Source organism: Nicotiana sylvestris, chromosome 5 (genome assembly GCF_000393655.2).
Source record: "Nicotiana sylvestris chromosome 5, ASM39365v2, whole genome shotgun sequence".
Taxonomy (NCBI): domain Eukaryota; kingdom Viridiplantae; phylum Streptophyta; class Magnoliopsida; order Solanales; family Solanaceae; genus Nicotiana; species Nicotiana sylvestris.
In genome coordinates, this window is record NC_091061.1 from 103,442,731 (window position 1) to 103,467,303 (window position 24,573).

The window sequence follows — 24,573 nt, forward strand, 5'->3', positions numbered from 1 at the left end:
GTAATGGATAAGACAAGTAACGTGAAATAAAATGGCGGGTTTTACCATTCTAGAGGGCCACTTCGTCTTCAAACGAACTTTTGGAGTCCTTTCTAAGTATATTTTTATTTACTTTATTTGTTATAGTGAATTAAATGAAGTTAATTTTTTTTTTTAAAAAGGTAAAAGAATGAAAAAATAAGTAGTATTGGATCAAGACAATGGCTAGTGAAAGAACAAAAAAGTAGACCTAATTGAATGGGGCAAAAAAAATTAACTTGATAACATAAGGAAAATGCCTCCTAAAAAAGACCTATTATAAGTGAGGTTCAAACTCTCACGACCCAAAATTCTTAGCTTTCTAGCACCTTCTCTAGACCAAAGCACCCATCAAACTTTTTGTTACCTAGGTGCTAACTGACTTATTATATTTATTTTGTTAAATTTTTAATATAATACAAAAATTCTTTGCCAAATTCAATGGGTGCTTAAGCCCCCAAATTTGATATGTACATCTGCCACTGTTCTTGGGTCACCTCAGGGATGGTTACCTCGGTGTCCGCGGCCAGGTTAGAAGATGAAGGAGCAGTTTGCCGAGGCACGGATTTGGAAGTTTTTGCCATCGAGATCTGGAAAATATGAAGGTATGAAGAAAAGATATAAAGATTTAAAGATGGGATGCAAATATGAATATCTGAGTTAAAGATTAAAAAAAATGCATGAAGACTAAGGATGAAGATATGAATGTCTAAAAAGCAATGTATGAATATTTGAAGGAGGTGAAGGCAAATAGAGAATTCGAGGGTAAATCAAAGAGTTCTGGAATCGAAAAGTGGGAAAGTGAAGGAGAGTCGGAGTTTTTATAGGGAGAGAACAATCAATACAGGATGTTTCACATTCGAGAACAGTAAACCAGCGGCTGACACGTGCTCGAAGTTATAATGACGTGACTGATGGGACGTTCTGTTGACCCGACAGCTCGGTCATAACATACAAAAGAAGGAATAGGGATTTGCTTTTCGTTTTCCGTCGATTCGATAAATCTACCCCCCGGAAAATGAGGGGACTATCTATATACGGGTAAAATCGGGGGCAATGTCTATCCCCATTCCCCTGTGAGAGAACGAAGAGGAGAACACGGACCCTCGACATTATTATCGGGGACAGAGACCCGTCGCGATCCGGGAAGGATGAACGATATGTCCAACATCGGACGTGGTAAAGCGACGCATCCCGGACCGAGTATGATTTCTAGACCTCGGGAGATGCGTTAGACGGTTATGCATGACTGATAGAGGGCTGCAATGTTCGCCCTCAACCAGATATCACGGCACGAATCTCGCTTCGTATCGATTGTGGATCAACAATTATCGGGAAAAGAAGATTTTTACCTTTTTTAGACTTCTACTAGGATTGAAACTCTCCTACTATATAAAAGAGAGTTTTTTCATTTCTTCTGACATAATATAACATGCATTCAAAGGCAATAAAAGTTTATTTTTATTCTCTAAGCTACTATTAAGAATTTTGCTCACTTGTATTGTTCTTCATTCATAACTGGTTCAAATCGAGGGCCCAATCGAGGGCGAGGTTGTTTTTCAATCTAAGATCAGGCTTGGCCATAACGTCGCGATTGGTTTGATAATTTATTTCGTCTTTAATTTATTTATATGTAGTTCTTAATCATTTGTGTTTAATTAAACCACATATCCTTTAAACCACATAAAAATTTAATTGTTACATAATTTTAGGGTAAACACTTTTAATGAATGTTTACCTTGAATCTGACATTTTCCATAGTGATGCCACATATATAAGCAAAAAATTTGAATTCCCCCTATATTATCCAATTGGTTATATATCATCTGTAATATTTTGAATTTGTTCTTAACAATAAAAATACCCAAATATATACCTTGAGCAATAAAAAAGGTTCGATTACACCCTTCTATGTGACTTCCAAATCCGACAAAAAAAATCATGGAGGAAAACTGGTAGTTGTAGAGTCACATTTAAGACGAAAGATAATGGTGGAGGTATCGCTTGAGAAAAGCATGTCTAAGAAATTAAGCAAAATGACCCCCTAACTTCGGGAGAATGATTGCTCTTCTATTTTTTGAGTGTGAAAGCGACAGATACCAAGGGTTAAATGTAAGGGCATGTTTGGAAGGCCACTTTGTAATTGCCTTTGAATGTAACCGGATGTAATTAGATAATTTGCATTGAGGGAAGCAATTAACTCTCCAATTCGTTGGGGGTGGGGTGGGGTGGGGAGGATGCAAAGAATTAGTGGTGGTTACACGATATACTTATGGAATGACTTCTTAAATGATTTCTTTTCTTATTTTTGATATTTCTTGTTGGGAAAAGGTCCAAAATTGCCCCTCTACTGTGGTATATTATTTACTTCTGCCATCCATTATACTTTTCGTCCAAATCTATCCCTACCGTTAACAAAGTTTGTAAAATTGTCCCTAACCCTAACGTCTCTCTACTGTGGCAGTTGATCCCTCTAATATTTTGTCCATATCAGCAGCCAAGTCAGCAGGTCCCACCAAATAAAATGCCAAGGTGGAGTCCATATCATCACTTTTAATAATATCTTGGTTATAGCATTTTTTTTGACAATAACAAGAGACAGTAGTATCGCTGAAAATTTGTAAGTCACCGGAGATTTTCAGATTTCAGATTTGCTTGCAAAAGAAACATAAGAATGAAATGATGACAAAATATGGTCGCTGACGAATTGTTCACCACCGGGCCTGGCCGGTGGTGGTGTAGATCTGAAATTCGGAGAAATTTTTAGTATAGATCTGCCGGATTTATATACTTCCAATGAACAAAATCAAACCACATCGCAAAGGACGACCATTTTCTTTTATTTCCGGCAAGGTAACTCTAGTGAAAGCGTGGTGACAGTCACCAGATTCTGGCAGCATGGCCGGATGAACGAAAATAAAGTGGAAGAGCGGTTGAGCGTATGAAAGATGGACGAGCACCTGGTATGAAGATCCGCCGGCCAGCCGATGACCAAATCTGGCGACGACAATCACTGACAGAGAAGAGGAAGAAGCGCGCCGCCCCTTTGTTCTCTCAAAGTAGTTATTGCATTTATTAAATTAGAAAATTTACCGTAGGGTTAGAGGCAATTTTCCTTTTTTCTTTTGCTTTTCTCTTTCTTCTTTTCTCAACATCACTTCTTCTACTTCTCTAATGCCATAGCCACTGTTATTAATTTCCTTCCTCTCCGGCGAGCTTGTCGAAAATAATCTTTATTGCTTTCACTTTTCTTTCCTAAAAATTCAGAACTCAAGAGAAACTTGGTTGCATAAAATCATGAAGGCGGGGGAAGAAAAAGAAAACTCACTCCGCCGACCGCTACACCTCGCCGAAAAACTCTCATCAACAGAAGGACTTCAATGGTGGTAAAGTAAATACGAACCAGCCAACAAGAAAAAGAACAAAAAGAAGATTAATTCATCTTTTCAGAATGAGACTTTTCAACCAATTAATACCTGAGATTTTCTAAAATCTGACCGGATTAAACACTCTTAGTCTCAATTTTCCACGAAATAAGGTGAAGAATAAAGCTGGCGAGGGGATTAATTAATAGTTAGAAAACAAAATTACTGATGAAAGGCGTAGGTGAACTGGGTTTATCGTGGGGAGAGGTTAGAGGTAGGTAGGGCAGGGGATCTTTTCCTTTTTATTTTGTTTTTTTAATCTTTTTCTAATTTTCATAAAGAAACATAATTTATTTGAGGATTAAATTACTTCTAATGCTGACATGACAATATATTTGAGGACCTACTGACTTGGCTGCTGACATGGACAAAATATTAGAGGGGTTAGCTGCCACAGTGGAGGGACGTTAGGGTTAGGGGCAATTTTACAAACTTTGTTAAAGGTAGGGATACATATGGACGAAAAGTATAACGGATGCCAAAAACAAACAATATACCATAGTAGAGGGACAATTTTGGACCTCTTCCCCTTCTTGTATACACATATATTTGTCGCATATTAAAAAATATTTATAAGTTTGTCTAAAAGAATTATTTATTTTTTATAATTAATTTTTTATTTAAAATAAAGAATATCAAACGATATAAATTACTATAATGTTTCATTCAATCATGACACTAAGAATTATATTATAATTAACTTATAGCAAATAAATAAATTGTTGTAATTACTATACTAACTAGAATATATAATTAAACACCTTCATAATTACACGTGATTTACAAACGGATCAATGGCGGAAGCAAGGCTTTTGGTAGGGGGTCAAAAAAGGATTAAGTTAAAAAAATTAATGAGATTGTAGTTCGTAGGAATTGAACCAATGACCTTTTGAAATCATTGACCACTAAACCTTTTGGAATGTATCGATAGGAAAACATAATATATAAAAGTAAAAATCAAATTTTGCCTATTACGTCCTTACGCCCCCTAAATCACAAATGCTAGAGATCCATTAGAAGTTTAGATCGATTTCATTATAATTTTTGTGAGAACTCTAGATTTATATTTTTTTTTTAAAAAAAGACTCGTGGAGAACTCGGTGAAGTAAGACAGTAAACTGGAGATATTTTGGAATCCTCAAAGTAATAGTATCATATATCCATTTCAGATAGCGACCAAAAAAGAACCGTCAGAATCACTCGGCAAAAACTCTGCGGTATGAAGCCTGAATATATTCAATTTAATGTTTTTTGCCTCATTATGTATATAGATATGTTTTCCGAATTCATTATCTCATGAAAATGCGATTAATATTTATGTTTTTTTTTTTAAATTCAATTCCATCCAATCAATCGAAAATTCACTCCATTTGACCTCTTCATTATTATCGCTCAGGTTATAATATATCTGATCTGATTTTAAATAAGTTGGTAATTTTCTTATTTTTTTGCGTGAATTACCACGTAGTAATTTGAATATTTGATTGATGCTTGATTGTTTTGCTGTTGTAATGGAAAGGGTTTTTTCTTTTTCTTTTTTTGGAATAGTAAGGACTTAGAATTTTGCTTTCTTTTAATTAGTTAAGTTAATCTTATTCTCTCTCTCTCTCTCTCTTCATGATGTTAATTGGTTTAATTTTTTTTGTTTATTCTTAGTTTTAACCATTTTGTTCGTGTCTTTTAATGGATTTTGATGTCTTATTATATGGTATCTTATCTGGATTTCAGAATTTAGTACTTCTCCATCCTTTTTGCTTGAATTAGCTCGGAAAAGTTTGATGTTATGGTCTGAAACTAGCCGGTTGATTCCCTGCATTTTTTTCCCACTACGCAATGAAGAGGGGTTCCCTTTTTTTTACTCTGGATAACAGGGACTTTAAAACATTTTGCTCCAGGATTTAACAAGTTCAACCTTTGGATTTTTAACATTGAAACCATTGCACATTAGAAATAATGTTGTTTAACACTTAGTGTATATACATATATCGGGTCCAGTTGAACCCGTTGACTATATGCTATATTCATCACTGTTTTGTGCTCCTTTTTTGTTGGTTCAATTCATATCTGCCTATTGATGAAGTTAATTAGTGTCTAATAGTGTACTATGATTCAAGAGAGAGATGTATTTGGGGGGGGGGGGGTCCCCTTTTGGATCTCTTTCTTTAATTTTGTAGGTTGAGTTTTTTGTTTCCTTCCTATCTTTGGTAAAAATATGTTTTATGCATTTTAGGTTGTTACTAGATTGATGAAAAAGAAGTCTAGTCCAGACTCCAGATGAATAATTTACCAGATGAATTACTCTTGGATATTTTGGGAAGGATTAAGAGAACCACTGATAGGAGTTCTGTATCCCTAACTTGCAAACGCTTCCACAAATTGGCTAATGGGCTGAGAACATCTATCCGCGTGGGATGTGGTTTACATCCTGCCTCTGATGCGTTAACTGCTCTATGCAACAGATTCTATAACTTGGAGAAAGTGGAAATTATCTACTCTGGTTGGATGTCCAAGTTAGGGAAGCAGTTGGATGATCACGGCCTTCTCATTCTTTCAAGTCATTGCCCTTCACTCAAAGACCTCATGTTGAGTTATTGTACTTTCATTACGGATGCTGGTCTGAGTTACTTGGCTTCATGCTCGAAACTTGCTTCCTTGAAGTTGAACTTTGCCCCCAGAATTACTGGTTGTGGCATCCTGTCTCTCGTTGTGGGCTGCAAAGGCCTCACTGTGCTTCACCTGATTCGGTGTCTTAATGTCAGTAGTATGGAGTGGCTAGAATATCTTGGAAACCATGAAATTCTTGAAGATCTTTGCATCAAAAATTGTAGGGTGATTGGAGAAGGTGATTTGATTAAGCTAGGGTCTACTTGGAGAAAATTGAAGAGACTGCAATTTGAGGTTGATGCCAACTATAGATACATGAAGCTTTATGACCGTTTGGCAGTTGATCGGTGGCAAAAGCAATGGATCCCATGTGAGAACATGCTTGAACTTAGCTTAGTGAACTGCGTTATCAGCCCTGGGAGAGGGCTTGCATGTGTTATAGGCAAGTGCAAGAATTTGGAAAAGATTCACTTAGACATGTGTGTTGGGGTGAGGGACTGTGACATAGTATGTTTGGCCCAGAAATCAAGCAACCTTCAATCAATCTCTCTCCGGGTTCCATCAGACTTCTCCCTTCCTCTTCTACAAAACAATCCGTTGCAGTTAACAGATGAAAGTCTAAAGGCAGTGGCGCAGAACTGCTCTCTGCTTGATACAGTTAGGTTGTCTTTCTCTGACGGGGAGTTCCCCTCATTTTCGTCCTTTACATTAAATGGAATACTAATGTTAATACAAATGTGTCCAATAAGAGAACTTGCTCTTGACCATGTGTATTCTTTTAATGATGTTGGAATGCAAGCTCTTTGTTCGGCACAATATCTCCAAATCTTGGAACTTGTGAGGTGCCAAGAGATCACAGATGAGGGCCTGCAGCTTGCTGGCCAAATTCCTCAATTGTGTATATTACGGCTGAGGAAGTGTTTGGGAGCGACTGATGATGGGTTAAAGCCTCTTGTCGGATCTTACAAGTTAGAGTTGTTGGTTGTGGAGGATTGTCCACAGATATCAGAAAGGGGTGTTCAAGGAGCTGCAAAGTCAGTCTCCTTCAAACAAGATTTGTCATGGATGTACTAAGTTTTCCCATTTGTAAATATTTTTCCAGATGTTGTACAGGTTAGGTTATTGTGTCTGTTCGACCTTTTGTACAGTCACTAGTTTCATTTTGTTCCATAACTATTCTGTAATCTGCATCACGAAGTTCGATTTGTCCACATGTTGCATAATAAATGTTAATCTGTGGTCTGTACCATTCCCTGTGAAGCAGCTTGTCACTACTTTCTACTATTATTTGTGTATCTTGTTGCATATTGAGGGTGCCCTACTTGTGCTCATCCTATAGCATGTTTGGTATGAAATTGATAATGGCAAGAGTTTCCAGAATGAGCATTAATGATGAAAGTTGCTTTCAGATGATTATCAACCTGTTTTTAGATTTTTCTTTTGATCAGTATCAACCTATTTTTGGATTAGTTGATTGCTAATAGATTCATTACATGGCTGGAAAAGAAAGGAAAGATAATATTAGATAAACAATTCATTCATTCAATCCCATCTTTTATATATACATGGTAAGAACAATGGATATATGGATGAAATATTTACATGATTTAACTAATTTTTCCCATTCAGTGTCCTCTTTACCCAACATTTTACTGCATAGATTCCAACTCCATCTAATGGCACTTGTTTCCCATTCATTTGGATGTGCCTTTTCGGTCAAAATGGTTTTTTGTTTTGACTAAATGAAGTTGTGCCTACAGAACTTGAGATTCCCCTTGCTAAAGCTGATTCTAAACACTGGACACCCCTGGATTATTCTAGGGAAATTGCTGTAGTGCAGAGGAAACCCCCACCCCCAACTTGTAAAACTGTCTTCTGGCTTTCAGGATGCTCTCCGCTCTTGTCAGTCTTTGTGTTCATCTTTCATTTGTATTCCGTTGTACCTGAAGTGCTGCTATGCAATCTAGGATAACAAACAGTTTTGCGCTGGTAAGGTAAGGGTATTCTTTGGCTGCCCGATATATATGATGAAGCAAGGAGAATGTCTTTTCTACTTTGTGTGTGAGTGGGGGTCCTTAAGCTTGATTGACTGATACTAAACTTGCAGATTTTGTGCCTCTGGTTTCAATGTTGGATCTTGCAAATTTTGTAGTGGTCTAAACCTTGGAATCGTTCTATTTTCTAGAATTGCTTGATTTCTCTTACAGTGTTATCAGTCATATAAATGCTTTGTGTTAAGGAGTCGTTCTTTGATGATTCCTTGATGCTCTTCTGGAAATAATAATGACGGGAAGGGGGATTGGAAAGCTTCTTTCGCCGCTGGCATAACACTACAAAAACAAAAAAAATAGCAACTGTGGTTTGGGTGCCTCTTTACTGCAAGAGTATATGTTGCTTGAAGATTTATGGTGTCTGTTTCTTTAGCATAAATGGTTAAATGAACTGGCTCATTTATAGTACAGTCAAACCTCTCTATAACAGCCTCGTTTGTTCTGGATATTTTTGGTTGTTATAGCAAAGTGCTATTACTGAGAACATATATTATAACACAACATGAAAGTTGGTTCCGAAAAATCTTGGCTTTTATAGCGAAGTTTTATTATATAGGGAAGTCTCGTTTGTTCCGGATATTTTTGGTTGTTATAGCGAAGTGCTATTACACAGAACATATATTATAACATAACATATGTTATGAAAGTTGGTTCCGAAATTTTTTAGCTTTAATAGCGAAGTGTTGTTATATAAGGATGCTGTTATAGAGAGGTCTGTAGTATAAAGAATGTCTGAAGTAACTATACTTCAATTTCCTTGAATTGGTGGTTAAGAATCATAAAGGTTTGCTCACTTGACTAACATAAGATGATATAGACTTATTCCAATTATGCCTTGCTATTTCTTTGCATTGATATTTGTTGGACCAATGTTGCATCTTTCCAGTTAGAAAAAGATATAACATTCCTTCTTACATTCAGATTCCTAAGGAAGGAAATATATGTTTTGTGAATGAAGTTTATGCCGACAAGTGTATATTTAGATGTCTTTGCATTCTTCTAAGAAAGATTCTGGTTTATTAGTATGTTATAAATGTTTCTTTGCTTCGCTACATTATCGATGAGTTCCATGCTTCAGGCTTATGGTACTGTACTAAGTTTTGTAGGGGGAAAGGAAAGTGCTTAACATGGAGGAAGAGAATGATGATAGCCAATGGAGCTGCTAAAGGTAAGTTTCAGTGCCTCTATGGCTGATCAATTGAAGATGACAAGACAATTTTGATACATGTTCCCCTTGCTATCCCACAGAAGCTGCATAACAGAATCAAAGCAACTGTTAATACTTCGTGACATAAAACCAAGAAACATGTTGGTAGGAGAAGGATTTGTAGCCAAGGTCTCATGATTCGGATCTATAGAATCAAGTGCTTGGAAATATCATATGTTAGCACTCAAATAGATGGCCATTTGAGTCTTCCTACTGATGTATACAGCTATGGTGTTATGCAACTGTTGATTGTTGCTGCTAGATGAAAAATATAGGAAGTTAATATTATCATTTGGTTGGGCAAGGAGAGTCAATATGAAATAGCATTCTATTTCAATATGATTCATTTCCTCTACCTGCAAAAATCTTAGTGATTGATGTTATAGGCATGGATGCAAATATTCCTTTATGCATATAGAGACACACTGAAATATTTTCGCGAACATTGTTTGAAGCCGTACATGCAGCTGTACCATTCATTGTAATGCTCAGGAAATCCGTGTTGCTGCCGAAAACAGCCATGGAATTTACCATAACAGCATTTATCTTGGGACAAGTCATAGGCTCTAGGGCTGAACGGCATAGGCTGAAAGCAGTTGCCAGTAAAAGAATATGATTATTACTGAAAACCCAACTCCCGTGAATGGTCAAGCTGGTTGATGGAGTTTGAGGTGGACACTGCAGTGAGATTGTTGATTGGAGCAAAGGTCCTCTGCAGATTGCTGGTCCCTCTTCAACAACCAGTGTATTTAGCTGATGCTTTGTATGCTTGATGTTGTAATGATATGTTTCATGAGGTCGCATTCGATCTGTATGTTCTTTATATCAGCATACAACATTGGGCAATTGAAAATAAGGGACGGGATGAGCATTGTTTCTTGTTTATGGACAGTTGATATATTCATGAAATTTGGGATAGTATTTTCTGTAGCAGAATACGCCAAAGGAGATTTTCTATTCAAGCTTTGATCTTAATGTGTACGTTTCTGTGTTTGACAATAGATTCTTTTTTCCTGTGATGCGCATTGCTGTTAATTGACAGAGCAGATGATTGTCACCTTCATGATGATATTGCTACTGAGAAATATAGCTCTGTTCAAGAATATATAGGCAATATACGGAGTAGGTGGAGCCTATAAAAATGGAAAAAAAGTTCGAGTGGAAAATGTTGAAAACCGTGAAAACAGAAGTGATTGCATTTACCTTTATTCTGTTCAAAATTGAGCAATTTTAACTTTGTCAAACTTTTAGTTTAATATTTCTCCATTGTTAGGAGAAAGTCTTGATTGACCTTGATCTTTAATGGAGCTTCGACTTGAGGGTAATTTCATAGTTAGAAGTGGAGAGGTAAAATTGAACTTTTTCTGCCGATAAAATTGGATAGGTGAAGTCACACATTTCACGATGGAGTTTCGTTAATGCAAGTGTAAAACGAAATGATTTATTAATGGTAAGAATATGAAAGGATCAAAAGTGTAACTACACATAAAATTAACTAATTTTAAATAGTAGATGGACAAATTTGAACCTTTTTTTCTTTAAAAAAGTGACAAATGAAAAGAAAAACTAAAGTTACCTCTGGTTGAATGTTCTGTTCAAATAAGCAACTAGAACATGTGGCATTGATTGAAAATTTGATAGTTTCATTCACTTTGTTTAGTTGGGTGGGTAGTAATTACACGTGGCAATAGATTGAAAACCAAACACTCAAGACTATATATACGTTGGATTTTGTTATCTTCAAGTTCTATTCATCTCTTTTCCCACTTTGGTTAAGAACACTCTGTATTCAAGACTCAGTAAACAGTAAATTCTTCTGCAGTTTGGGGGTATTTTTCTTTTCTACTTCACTTGAATTGTCTCATGCATGCATGTTTTTTATGGCCAAATATTGTGGATACAAACATTGTTTCTCATGTTTATATTGCATGCACAATATATGCTTTCTTTTGGTCCTGTCAATCATTTCTAATTCCTCTGCTTCTTCCTTTTTTCTCTTTAAAACTCACAGAAAGATGCAAATAGTAAAGGGTTCAAGGGGAGATAGCACTTGGGTAACCAACACCCCAGTAAGGCTGGAGGCTGACTCCCACAGTAAGCATATTTATTACTTCTACTATAGTAGAAGTATTTTCATACTAGCCTCTTTTATATGGCTTTTTGGTACTGTCCCTTCTTGTCTATATTTTCATTAATGTGGTTTAATGTGATGCTTATGCTTTTCTGAGTCGAGGGTCTATTGAAAACAACCTACAACCTCTCTATGGGGTAAGTGTCTACCCTCCTCAGATCCCACAGTGTGGGATAATATTGGGTATGTTGTTGTTGTATCCAAGGGTGTACCAGCAACAATCTCTCTACCTAGCAACAATCTCTCTACCTAACACAAGCAAAGGTAGGAGTAAGGTCTGCGGACATTCTACCCTCCCCAAACCTCACCGAGTATATTGTTGTTGTTGTTAGTAGCTACTAGTACTTAACTATGGACTTATATTATTCAATTCAAAGATTAGACATATCATCATAGTATACATGCAATACCACTATTACTGTTCACATTTATGAAGTTACAAATCATATGCATCGAATAAATTTCTGTTGAGTTGCAATATCCTTTCCTGGAAAATTCTTTACCATAAAATGATGAGTATTGAGCACAAAATGAGCGGTAAATTGATGAATTCAGCAATTCTTAAGTGACTGGATTATCTAAGGCCTAAAAATAATGTATATCATACTCTTGATTGGTTGTAGAGTTGTAGTCTCTAAATTCATGCATTTGGGCTTATTGTTGTATTATGGGATTTCATCTATATACTAAGGGGTCTTTTTTCCACAGATAATTATTCGCTTCGACCAAGGAAAAAAAAGGAGATATTTAGCTCGGGAGCAGGTGATTAATCTAATAAAATTTTTGTAGTTTTGGGATCACTCAGCTGAAAGCATTTTTTTTGGACAGATAAATATTCTCTTCGTCCAAGGAAAATAAACCAAAGGTTTAGCATGGGAGCAGGTAATGAATTCAATTGCACATTGTTAGTTGAAGAGTGGGACAAGTTTTGCACTATGGGGATAAATCAACTCGATTTATACGATTGCTCCCTTTTTATTAAAACTATATTTTGCTTTGATCAAAGAAAGGAAAGATTCAGACAAGGAAAGTTCAAGTTAAAATGCCTCCATATTTTTGAAAATTTGCAAAAAGTTTTATGCTTTTTACATACTTGTTACAAAGGTGAATTCTAGTGGACTATGCATATGTGTGGTCTGCTTTATGGCAGACTATAGGGATCAGGAAAAATTTGATTGAATTCAAGAAACGTTACATAGTTATAGTTGTGGTTATTTTACAACTCCTATTTTACCTAGGGGTAGACTGTCTACATCGCACCCCCTGGGGTATGGCCCTTCCCCTCGACCCTATTTTACCTATTGCGGGATGCTTTGTCCACGCAATACTACACTTAAATCTGTTTTAACTTCAACATCCAATTTTACATTTTGGGACAAAATACTTTAGGTGAAGGTCATGCATGCAGTACTTTATCTTCTGTCATGCACATAAAATGGATTCGTGGGAAGCATAAGAAGTCCTTTGTTAGTATAGAACACACAAAAGATATATTCATGGTTTTGTGATTTCTCAATAACCATGTCCCATTCATATTTACTTAATAAACCAAGTCAACTATTTTTGTGCTTGATAATTATCTCAAGATTGAGCTTGTTCCATGTGATATCTATAATTGTTTCTATTGGAGATTTAGAATTGATGCCACTTTCCAGAATATTACCAAATTATGTTTTAGCAGACGATGAAGAAAAAGACGAATACGGAGGCTTGAAATTTAACAAGACACTGGGGAAAAGAGCCGAAACTAAGAATTACAAGCCAAAAGTATTGCTTGAAGATAATCTTGTTAAGACCTTTAGCCCTGAGACACCGAAATGTGCTACCGAAAGAGTAAGAGAAGAGTTATTGGGAGATGAAGAAACTTTGGAAAGATCCTGTAAGCGAGCTTTGGGTTTTGATTCTGGGAATATTGAGAAAGATGATCTAGTTGCTGAAGCTGTTAATAGCCCTGTTTATGCGATCCAAACTGCTGATAGTTTCCCATGCAGTCAAACTTTTTCGGGGGATCCAAGCTCCTCAAAGAAGCTTGGTCCATCATCGGTTCCTTCCAAGAATTTCCAGGCAAAACTTTTCCCTTATTTCTTCACTGTCAATCCTGCAAATGTTGTTTCACTATAATCTATTCTGTTTCTGATCCTAAGAGTTCTACTAATTATCCGTTGCAGGTTTACCATAGAAGATATGAGAAGAATCAGAGACACAATAAATGCATAAAAGTTCAGCCATTCTTTCAGGGGCATAACAAGCCTCTCCAGGCAAAAGCTTGCCTTCTACTTCTTCAACTGTTATTACTACAAATGTTGTTTCACTGTCGCCTCCTTTGTTTCTAACCCCAGGTATGCTACTACTATTCATTGCAGGTGTACCACAGAAGATTTAAGAAGAAGAATCAGAGACATAACAAGTGCATAAAAGTTCGCCCATTCTTTCAAGAAAGCTGGAACAAGAAGCGGAAATCATCAATATGTACTATGAAGGGTAATGAAGACGGTGGTTTTCCGTGGTTATACAACTTCCTTGGATTCATAATATGTGTGGCATGCCATTTAACAAGCAATGATATTTTCCTTTTGATGTAATTTTTTATAGGTATAGAGGACAGCCAAACCAGCCTTTCAATTCTCAAGAAACCAAAGCTTCAAGTACCTCGCAGTGAAAGTAGAGCGATAGTGAAACATAGTAAGAATTCTCAAATACATCACACACAGCAAGATGCACTTGTCCCAATCAATGAAACACCTAGTTACACAGACAAAATGATCTTAAGAACAAAAGTAGTCCTTGATGAGGAGACAATACGAGAGTGGAAATTGCTGATGGAAAAACCGGAAGATGAAGGCTGTGAATCAGCCGAATCTGATAAGTGTAATAAAACGTGGGAAACAGAGAGGCAATTGTTCCGCGGACGGGTGGCATCATTTGTTTCTCGCATGCATCTTATCCAAGGTATCAGATTAAGCTTCTATTTTAAAATTCTATGATTCTTTTTTTATTAATCACGGTATCAAGATGTGATAATCCAATCCAATAAAAATTTGTTCAGCATAAATGAAGCCATAGCCTTTATTTTTTCCCAGAAATTTCAAGTCTAGAATTCAGAATCATCATCGGAAATTTTATGAACTGCACATGTCTGTAAAGTGGAGCTGCAGCATTGCCAGCAGATAACTCTAACATTATTAAAAATTCACTTTAGCAGGCCAAATTCAAGCAGAAAAACTGCTGCTAACTGTTTGTAAAGTGCAACTTGATGAAATGCTTGTCTCAAAACATCGCCAAAGCTAAACACTATCACCTAAGATGAAAACACTATACTCATTATTCATTAACGGCTCCACCTTTTGAAGTATCAAAATGCGAGCTTATGCATCACATGATATGGATACAAATTCAGATGTTTCAGGGCAGCGGCGGAACCAGAATTTTCACTAATGGGATTCAAAATATACTATTTATACATAACAATTATCTTTAACCTTAAGGGTGTGGATGAACCTCCTTATGCCCCCTAGCTCCGCCCATGTTACAGGGTAATTTCTGTTGGCGAGAGTCACACTATGGCTTTGATTGTAATCTTTTCTGACTTCTAGTGTTAACCTATAAAGAAAACATGATAAGAACATGGGAAATGGAAACTTTTAGATGTTAAAAAATGGTATTCACAACTGGAGTATTTCATATTATCCTAAAGAAGGTTTTCCACTTCTCTCTCATCATCATATAAAGAGAATGTGTAGTCGGTGTCAAAATTAGGTACAGGAAGACATAACTGGGTGCAGCTTATATATTTTACAGGTGATAGACAATTCTCACAGTGGAAAGGTTCAATTGTAGATTCTGTGGCTGGGGTATTTCTGGCTCAAAATGTGGCCGACAACTTGTCAAGGTAAATTAATTTTGTAGTTCACAATGAACTTTCCACAATGAATTCTTATTGTGTCCATTTTTCCACAAAAAAAAAGGAGAGAAAATCTGAATAGTATTCTCTTTAATTGTCTGTGCTGATGCATTTGCAGCTCTGCTTTCATGTCCCTTGCTGCTGAATATCCTTATAATTCAACCTCTGCTGAAAATGTTACAACGAAAGTAGAAAGTGGACTGATGTCAGAAAAAGCTACTGAAAATATTTTATCATGTCAATCCCATAATGCAAAAGCAAAGATCAAGCTGGAGAAATCATCAAAAGGAAGTGCTAATACTTTGAGACAGTGGCTAAACCGGATAAAAATATTGAATCGGTGGAAGAGGAAAAAAGAGGAGATAGGAGATCAACAAGCTGAACCAGTTTTAAGAAGGAAAAATGAAGACTTGAAAAGTGTAGCCATTAAATGGGATAACATACTGAAGTCATCTGCCTTTGTTAATCCCAAAGAGAGAAGTGATAACACCTTAGATACGGTAGATTGGCATGCAGTTCGTGCAGCAACAGTGGATGAGATATCGAGAGCTATCATGCTGAGGGGAATGGACAAAAAACTTGCACTAAGAATTAAGGTAAAACAATGTTGTAAACAGTCAGCATGCACTTCTTTTAAGGCATGAAACTAAAATGCTCACTTCATACAGAATTTTATCAACCGCCTGATGCTGGAACAAGGGAAAGTAGACCTAGAATGGCTACGTGAAGTTCAATCAGAAAAGGCAAAGTAATTTCTGCACCTTCTTTTATATGAAATCGACAAAACCTAGATAGGCAATGCCAGGGCGGAGCCACAAGCCTGTATACGGGTTCGGCAGAACCACTAGCTTTGGCTCAGAGTCTGTATTTTTGGTTAAAAAATTCATTTAATATTTATAAATAATTTATCCAGAATCCAGTAAACTGCCGTTTCTGAAATCTAGAACCCATAAACTCAAAATCCTAGCCCGGCCTCTGGGCAATGCAGAAGTTTATTGAGCTTTGAAAGTGTACTTCAAGAAGTTGATGATAGAGCTCTGTTTGTTACAGAGAATACTTTCTGAGCATTTATGGTTTGGGACTGAAAAGTGTAGAATGCATAAGATTGCTCGCTCTCCAGCACCAAGCCTTCCCTGTAAGTTTATATTATAAATGTGTGCAAACACCTGTTAATGTGGGTCTGAAAGCTTTTTATCATTAACCCCCTTTATTATTTGATAAGGTTGATACGAATGTAGGACGAGTACTCGTGCGGCTGGGTTGGGTACCTATTCAACCACTTCCAAGAGGACAAGAGATGCATCTTTTAAAAATGTAAGAATTTGGATTTAGCAATTGGAGCTGTCAAAGTTTCATATTGTAAGTTTTTCTCCTTGTTCCTGATATGTCATGCTTTAGGTACCCGAATGTGAAAGATGTTCACAAGTATCTCTGGCCACGGTTATGCACACTTGATTATTTAACATTGTAAGGATCGACATGCAAAAAGCTCATCTTTAGACATAAAAATATAAAATGGCTGATTTATTCCAGCAGAAATATTAGTGAAAATCATTCTGTATTCCTTTGTGATTGCTTGCAGGTATGAATTTCATCATCAGATGATTACCTTCGGAAAGGTTAACTGTCATTAATCTTAAATTATGGTTTTCTATTTTCTTTAACGTATAGGACTTTGGGACTGTAATCTGGCTCCTTACAGGTATTCTGTACAAAATCAAGCCCAAATTGTAATGCATGTCCGATGAAAGCAGAGTGTAAACACTTTGCAAGTGCTTTTACAAGGTTTGCTCTTTCCGCATTGCCTTGATTATTAACCATACATTATATCTCCCTATCATTGATGCTTCTAAATATTTTTTGAACATCAATTGCAGTGCAAGAGTCTGCCTGCCGGAACCAGGGGAAAGGAGCTTTGAGAATACAGATACTGCTTTAGCACCTGTAGAAAGTGTGGCCGACGGTACTTCTGTTCTCAATCAAACAGCAGTTGTTCCTTTGTTAGGGGAAGCCTCAAGTTCAGAACATTTGATTGGAGATCACGGGAATGAGCTTATTACCTATCCAGCACTTGAATGTATTGGAGAAACAGAAATTGAAGATCAATACACCGATGACATACCTAGAATTACATTTGATGGCAAGGCATTCATGGAAAATATATCACGTTACATAGATGAGACTGATCTCTCGATAAGGGACACTGATTTGTCTAAGGCTTTGGTCATTGCCTCTCAAGAAGCTGCATCTATCCCTTTGCCTAAATGGAAGAATACAAGTCGGTTAAGGACGGAGCACCAAGTGTAAGTATGTAATAAGTTTTCATTAATTTTCGCCATTTGATTTACCTTACTTGGGAAAGCTATGTGACACTGTAAGCAAAATATGTAATGAAGAGGATGTGGTTTCCAGAATTCTACGCAAATGCTGAAGTGTTTAACTAAGATTCTCGTTAACTTTTTTTTCTATGTGCTGCAGCTATGAGCTTCCAGATTCACATCCACTTTTAGAAGGGGTAAGTTAAGTTACCGACACGAAAGAACGATTGTAAGCATGCCTTGTGATTTGGTTAAGTTTTGACTAAATTCAGCATTTAAATGCAGCTAGAGAAACGAGAACCAGAAGACCCCTGCCCATATCTACTAGCAATAAGGATACCAGGTCATTGCTTCCTGAAAAGTTATGATATTGGGGATTACGTGAATGAACTAAGTTTCCATAAAATTGTAAGAAATGAGGTCTATGCAGGAAAAGCACATTGACCTCACACTTATAATTCAAGAACCCTATAGTTAATAGCACGTGATCTACTTTGGTACAGGAAATGCCGCTTCTGCAGAACCTCCAAAAGAGAAGTGTGAATCCTGTAATTCCAATGAAACTCTAAACAAAGTCGAGAAGTGTGGATCCTGCAATTCCACTGAAACTCAAAACAAGGTCGCTGTGTTAAATAACGAACCAGGAGACAATATCGAGACAGTTCGTGGGACACTTCTGGTGAGATAAACTTAGCACTTAATTATTACTATCCCCACGGTTTGGCATTTATTTATCTATTAAAACGTAACTCATAAGACCATCTTCAGATTCCGTGTCGAACAGCAAACAGAGGAAGATTTCCGCTCAACGGGACATACTTCCAAGTAAATGAGGTGAACTTTCCCCCTCTCCTTCTTAATCTCATGATAATATAGAGTCATATTGTGGTAAATAATATGCTCATTCATGCAACCACTACCATACATGTCACATTTAAGTTGATTTCATCGTGAAATAATAAAGTGATTGGCGCAGGTTTTTGCAGATGAAGAATCCACTAAAGAGCCAATTGATGTTCCGAGGGCATGGATATGGAATTTGCGGAGAAGGACCCTATATTGCGGCACCTCCATTAGAGCAATATTTAGAGGTAGAGACACAAGAGCTGTTAAATCGTAAAAAATGGCATCCATACATTGGAAACTTAGTCTTACAAAATGTCTTATGTGAAATCAGGGATGTCAACAGAACAAGTACAAAATTGCTTTTGGAGAGGTATGAAGTGATTTCTTTCATAAATAAACAATGTCTTTTTCATTATTCAACATTCGTACACGAACAAGGTCAGAACTAATGGTACCTATGTATCTAAACATGATCGTGTGTAAAATCTATGTAAATCAATGTTATGTTCCTTCATACAACCTAAAAAGATATATATATATATTTCACTGAGTTTTCTTAGTGTTGCAGGATATGTATGTCTGAGAGGATTTAACCGAAAAACACGAAAACCTGGACCTCTTCCCCTTGACCTTCATCGTCCAATAAGCAAAGCAGGAAAATTGAAGGGTGAAGGAAAAAGGTCTTCAGGAGAATAAAATTGTGTGACACCACCATCTTATTAAACATTGTGCTTTTGTCTAGACTGTTGGAACAAACCATTCTTTGAAAATATGATCACCACGTTTTTTGTTTCAAATCCATCTTTCAGATATAACAACAATGGATTGGACAATGATGTATGAATGATATGTTTACAGTAATGCCCCCTACCCAGAGTCCTATCTTTACCCAACATTTGACCACAATACCAAATCCATCTTGTTTCCTATTCATTTGCATGTACTGACTGAATGGTTATCTATGTATATATATTTTTTGTTTAGTCATATATATAGTATCAGGAACCTATTAGCTTGATTAATGAAGGTAAAGAGGTTTGTATCAACTTCTGCATTCTTAGCTCACCCAACCTCTTCTCTTGGTTATGAATGACTTACTGATGCCTAACGGTCAAATAAAGTTCACAAGCTTACCTCTTCGCAACTCAAAAAATAAAAACAAAAAGAAAAAGAAATGATTTCGAAAAATAGAAAAGAAGAAGTAAAACATTAAATTAAGAAATAGAAAAATGCTTTATAAGAAAAGAGAAGAAAGAAAAGAAAATATATATTTGAAAGATATTTCAGCTTTATGTTAGCATGAGTAACAAGTTGATTTAGACTCCACAACCTTTTCGTCTACCCCTCTCTTGGACCCAAGAGTTAGATTCGTGCGGGGCATTACATTAATCTTGTTAGGAACGAAATAATCAGGTGTCATGCGAAAACTAATAAAGCATATCTTTTGTTGGAAAATATTAGATGGTTATGGAGAATAAAAGTTTAGCTTGAGGCGTGTCAAGGACACTGTCCTTAAGGATATTTCGTCTATACCGTGATAAATAAAATTAGGCGTATCCCCCAGGATTCAACAAGCTCTTCTAATATAAACTAGGAGCAGAAACAACAAAATTTAACAAAGATAACCCAACAAGATAATAGAAAAGTTTTACTTTGTTTTTTCACTACCTTAGAATATGAAAACACAAAACTATATATAGTCCAAAAACTAATGGATATCTGATTTTCAAGAATAAAATATTGCATATTGAAGTTAATGACAAAAACGTTTTCAAAGTTAAGAAACATACGTTACATGACTTTAAATGCATTAAGCTAAAAACGTTATCAAACAACAAATTTCTTATCATCAAAAGTCAAAGTATTTTTGATAGCCATAATGATAGCCATTTAAGGTTAGTTAAATTATTATATTCAAAATTAACTAATTTTCAGTTACAGATATATTTAAAATATTATTATAATAAAGGCTCATTAACATAATATCAAAAGAATGAACCTAGACATCAATTTGAATATTTTTTTTTGAGTTATCAAATAATTTTTCCAATACCTTTAACGACGATAAATCAGATAATAAAAGAGAAATATATCAAAAATTAACGTATGCGAAGATGAGCAATCCACTATATAAAAGAGAGTACAAAATATCGAGAGAATATCCTTAGAAAGAGGCACACACAAGTGGTAGGCTAACACATGCGTTCAAATTCTCCACCTAAATAAGCTCTCAAACCTTTTACGGCTACATTATAGATACTACTAAATGAGAAAGAATAATCCTCAATTTATACAAGTTCAAAAGAATAATCCTCAATTTATACAAGTTCAAACTACTAAATGAGAAGGAAAGATTCTCAATTTATAGAAGTCCAAACCTTCTTTCATTCTTTCCCGATGCCGTTTAGATCTTACACCATTTGACTCACATTCTCTTTCATGCGGATATATATTTTTAAAAAATTCAATACTATTTGATTCCATTACCCTATTAACATGAATGCGAGGAATTTATGCTTTATAAGAAGTCGATGTGCCTTGCGATTTTTAGCATACATTCAATTATCTTTTGTCTTATTTTCACCTATTTGGGTTTAGGAATCTGCTCTTTTGCCCCACACTTTGAAGTAACTCGACTTGGGATTTCTTCCTTTCCATTTCTCATATAGAATAAAGTGAGTTTTACTATGAGAGATTTGATATAATATTCGATTAGATGTAAGGATAGCTTTCCCCCACAGCTTCTGGGGTAAACCGAACTTCTCAACAAAACATTCATCATTTTCTTGAATACTCAATTCTTTCTTTCTGCAATTTCATTGGATCGGGGCGTGTAAGGGAAGTTTTTGTTGAAGAATAATGCCATATTCTAAATATGTTTGTTCAAAAGAAGATTCGTATTCACCGCCCCTATTGCTTCATATCATTTTAATTTTCTTTTTAAATTGCGTTTCAATTTCATTTTTGTATTGCTTGAATGCATCTATGCTTCATCTTTGCTACTAAGTAAGTAATCATAGCTATATCAAGTGTTATCATCAATAAAATTAATGCAATACGTCTTTCCTCCGTGAGATGGTATTGACTTCATATCACAAATATATGTATTTATTAAGTGTAGAAGTTCAGAATTCCCTTCAATTGACTTGTAAGAATGTTTAGCGTACTTAGATTCTACATATATTTGATATTTTTTATTGCATTCAAACTTAGGCAATACTTTCAAATTAATCATTATGCACAAAATTTTATAACTAACATGTCCCAAATGTATATGGCACATATCATTTGACTCAAGTAAGTAAGAAAAAGCAAAAAAATTATTATTGTCAATGACCATTACACTTAGTTTGAAAATGCTCTCAGTAAGCTAATCTTTTCCTATAAACATCTCATTCTTACTTATAACAACTTTGTCAAATACAAAAATATATTTAAACCTGTTTTTGACAAGAAGTGCGTTAGAGACCAAATTCTTCTTCATTTCAAGATCATAAAGAACAGTGATCAGAGTCACTACCTTGCTAGAAATCATCTTTAAAAAAAAATTCCACTTCCTTCAGTCTTGGCCGTTGTAGAATTTTCCACAAAAAGCGTCTTTTCGGGTGCAACGATACCATAGGAAGCAAACACTTCTATAATAGCACAAACATATGAGTGGCTCCATCAATCCACCATTCCTTGGGATTTCCTACCATATTCAAAAAGCATAGCATACAAGTCATCAATCTCCTTGTTCTTTTCAACCATATTTGCTTGATCCTTTTTTTGTTCTTCTTGGGAGCACAACAATCTACAAACTTGTATCCAGCTTTCCCGCAGTTGTAGCAATTTTCTTTGAACCTCTTCTTGTTTGGGTTGTTTTTTTGCTCCAGAAGGCTTCTTCCTTTTTTTATTATCTTGTGAAGCATCTTCAACAATATTTGCTCCCATAATTGTTGAGTTTTCACGAATCTTCTTTTATACAGCCTTGTTGTCCTCTTCAATCCACTATCGAACAATGAGATCTTCGAGCAACATCTTCTTGCATTTGTGTTTTAAGTAATTTTTGAAGTCCTTCGATAAACGAGGGAACTTCTCAATCAATGCCTCAACTTGAAACTCTTCTTTTATGACCAAACCTTAAATAAAAAATATATTAGCAATAATATAATTAATACTTTCAATAAAAGTATTAGTTTAGGTTATACCTTCAGCAAGGAGATCACGGATAATCACTTGTAATTTTTGCACTTGGATAATAAAAGACTTGCTATATACCATTTTATAGTCCAAAAATTTGCGGCTACAAACTTCTTCAACCCAACATCTTCAGTTTTATATTTCTTTTCAAGCGCAGTTCACAGTTCTCTTGACGTCTCCACATTACTATAGATGTTATACAAATCATCTTCCATGTCCTAAGAATATAATTCATGCATAAAAGATCAGAGTGCTTCCAAGCATCAGTTACAAGTAGACGTTTATTATTGTGTCTTCTTTCTAGCAAAATTATGACGTCTTTCTTAATAAACCTCTTTAGGATTAGGGTAGTCAAATAGAAAAATATCTTTCGCTGCCAGCACTTAAAATCAATGCCGAATATTTTTTTGGGCTTTTGTACTGGTGCCAACGCCAGTATAGGTGTTGTTCGGCTTGTCGATGCATTGGCAGTCACCATAGGAATATATTGATTGTTGTTCTCATTTGTCATTTCTGTAAAACAAACTAACGTAAACGAATTTAATATATGGTGAAGTTTTTATATTTTCAAGTTGAATGAAATTGGAATAGAAAATTACGTAGATTTTAGTCTCCCACGGAGTAAAAAATTATTAGAATTTTAATCTTCAAAGAAAAGATAATAGACAAAACAGAATAACATTAAAACTTAAAAGACAAAGTATAAAATTATGAAGGTTTTAATTTCCAAAACTCGGAGTAGAAAATCATATAGGTTTTAGTCTCCAAACAGTAGAAAACCACAAAGGTTTTAGTCTCCAGAACAATATATAAAATAGAAATACATGTATTGGTCAAAATATGACCACCACGACCAGGTTGCCCAACACCCCGCCTCAGTAACTGGGCAGTGAAAGTCAATAGAGCCCACTCCATTTCTCTTTTGTGACATCCGACGAATCGAAAAGAGTAACACCTAAAAACACGACCATGACACATTAGCGACAAGAAAGCGTCGAGTCAAGCAAAGGGTAAAGGGGTTTCGACTATATATAGCCAGAAAGAGCTCTCGATAGGGGGGATTCTTCATTCTTTCAAGAAAAAGAAGACAAAAAGCTCCTTTCTTGTATCCTAGAAAACGGGGAAATAACCTCGAAGAATACATGTAAATTTACTTTCTCATCAATGATGAAAAAGACAAAGCTGAGTCTTAATAAGACCAATCATGCCTCTTTCATCTCATATGCAATCATTATCTTTAACGTTTCGATCCGGAATTAATTATATTTGGCTAAGATTTACTCCTTCATCTTTGGTTGATTTGTACATGAAGGTTTTCATATCTTTTGAGTCAAACAATTTGGCGCCGTCTGTGGGGATTTCTTAGTGAGAATTTCCTAGTTTCTCCCAGATCGAAACCAAGAAGCACAGTCACTCATCAAAAGGAGCGCAGAAGAAAAACCCAACCCATGCAAGACATGAGAGCAGCACAGAAGAGGAAGAAGAGCCAAGCAAGATCCCCGGGCTCGAAAATCCCCACCCCATCAATCGTCGATATACTAAACAAATCGAACGATGTTACCGACCTACATTGCCACATTGGACCACTGGGCGGGAGCGAAGAAAACTTGTCCTCACCTCCCACTCTTTATCCAGGCAAGCACATAAGACTCGCGTGGATGAACGTACACAGGAACATCTCGATTGAAGGACAAAAGTTGCTTCAACACAGCTGAAATATCTCCTGCCGGCAATATCTCCGAGCTGAACGGCAGGAATCAGACAAGAAAACCATAAGTCGTACACAACACGAACCTAAATGAAACATCAATACCTCGTATTCACCAACGTCACACCATCTAGTGCAAGCAATACCAAACAAATTGGGACTCCCACGAAAGTTGTCCAACT

The 24,573-nt window shown here is 36.0% G+C and overlaps 2 protein-coding genes across 3 annotated transcripts; both read left to right on the forward strand.

Moving 5' to 3' along the window:
* The first annotated feature begins 4,439 nt into the window (after window positions 1–4,439).
* On the forward strand, window positions 4,440–7,334 carry LOC104240735 (F-box/LRR-repeat protein 14). Of its 2 annotated transcripts, none has more exons than XM_009795606.2 (2): window positions 4,440–4,660; window positions 5,674–7,334. In XM_009795606.2, the coding sequence occupies exon 2, from the start codon at window positions 5,718–5,720 to the stop codon at window positions 7,119–7,121; it is 1,404 nt and encodes a 467-aa protein (XP_009793908.1). In that variant the 5' UTR covers window positions 4,440–4,660; window positions 5,674–5,717; the 3' UTR covers window positions 7,122–7,334. The 2 variants fall into 2 exon arrangements, with proteins under 2 accessions (XP_009793908.1, XP_009793909.1); XM_009795607.2 differs by lacking the exon at window positions 4,440–4,660 and adding an exon at window positions 4,681–4,839.
* Window positions 7,335–10,262: 2,928 nt separating this feature from the next.
* LOC104240736 (DNA glycosylase/AP lyase ROS1-like) lies at window positions 10,263–19,358 on the forward strand. Its single transcript, XM_070146658.1, has 24 exons — window positions 10,263–10,283; window positions 11,317–11,399; window positions 12,145–12,198; window positions 12,265–12,318; window positions 13,118–13,500; window positions 13,605–13,723; window positions 13,811–13,917; window positions 14,029–14,385; window positions 15,235–15,325; window positions 15,456–15,933; window positions 16,006–16,085; window positions 16,388–16,472; window positions 16,560–16,651; window positions 16,736–16,804; window positions 16,920–16,956; window positions 17,040–17,122; window positions 17,215–17,640; window positions 17,816–17,852; window positions 17,941–17,998; window positions 18,159–18,334; window positions 18,424–18,489; window positions 18,632–18,746; window positions 18,833–18,871; window positions 19,070–19,358. The coding sequence occupies exons 2-24, from the start codon at window positions 11,321–11,323 to the stop codon at window positions 19,195–19,197; spliced, it is 3,213 nt and encodes a 1,070-aa protein (XP_070002759.1). The 5' UTR covers window positions 10,263–10,283; window positions 11,317–11,320; the 3' UTR covers window positions 19,198–19,358.
* Window positions 19,359–24,573: the final 5,215 nt, after the last annotated feature.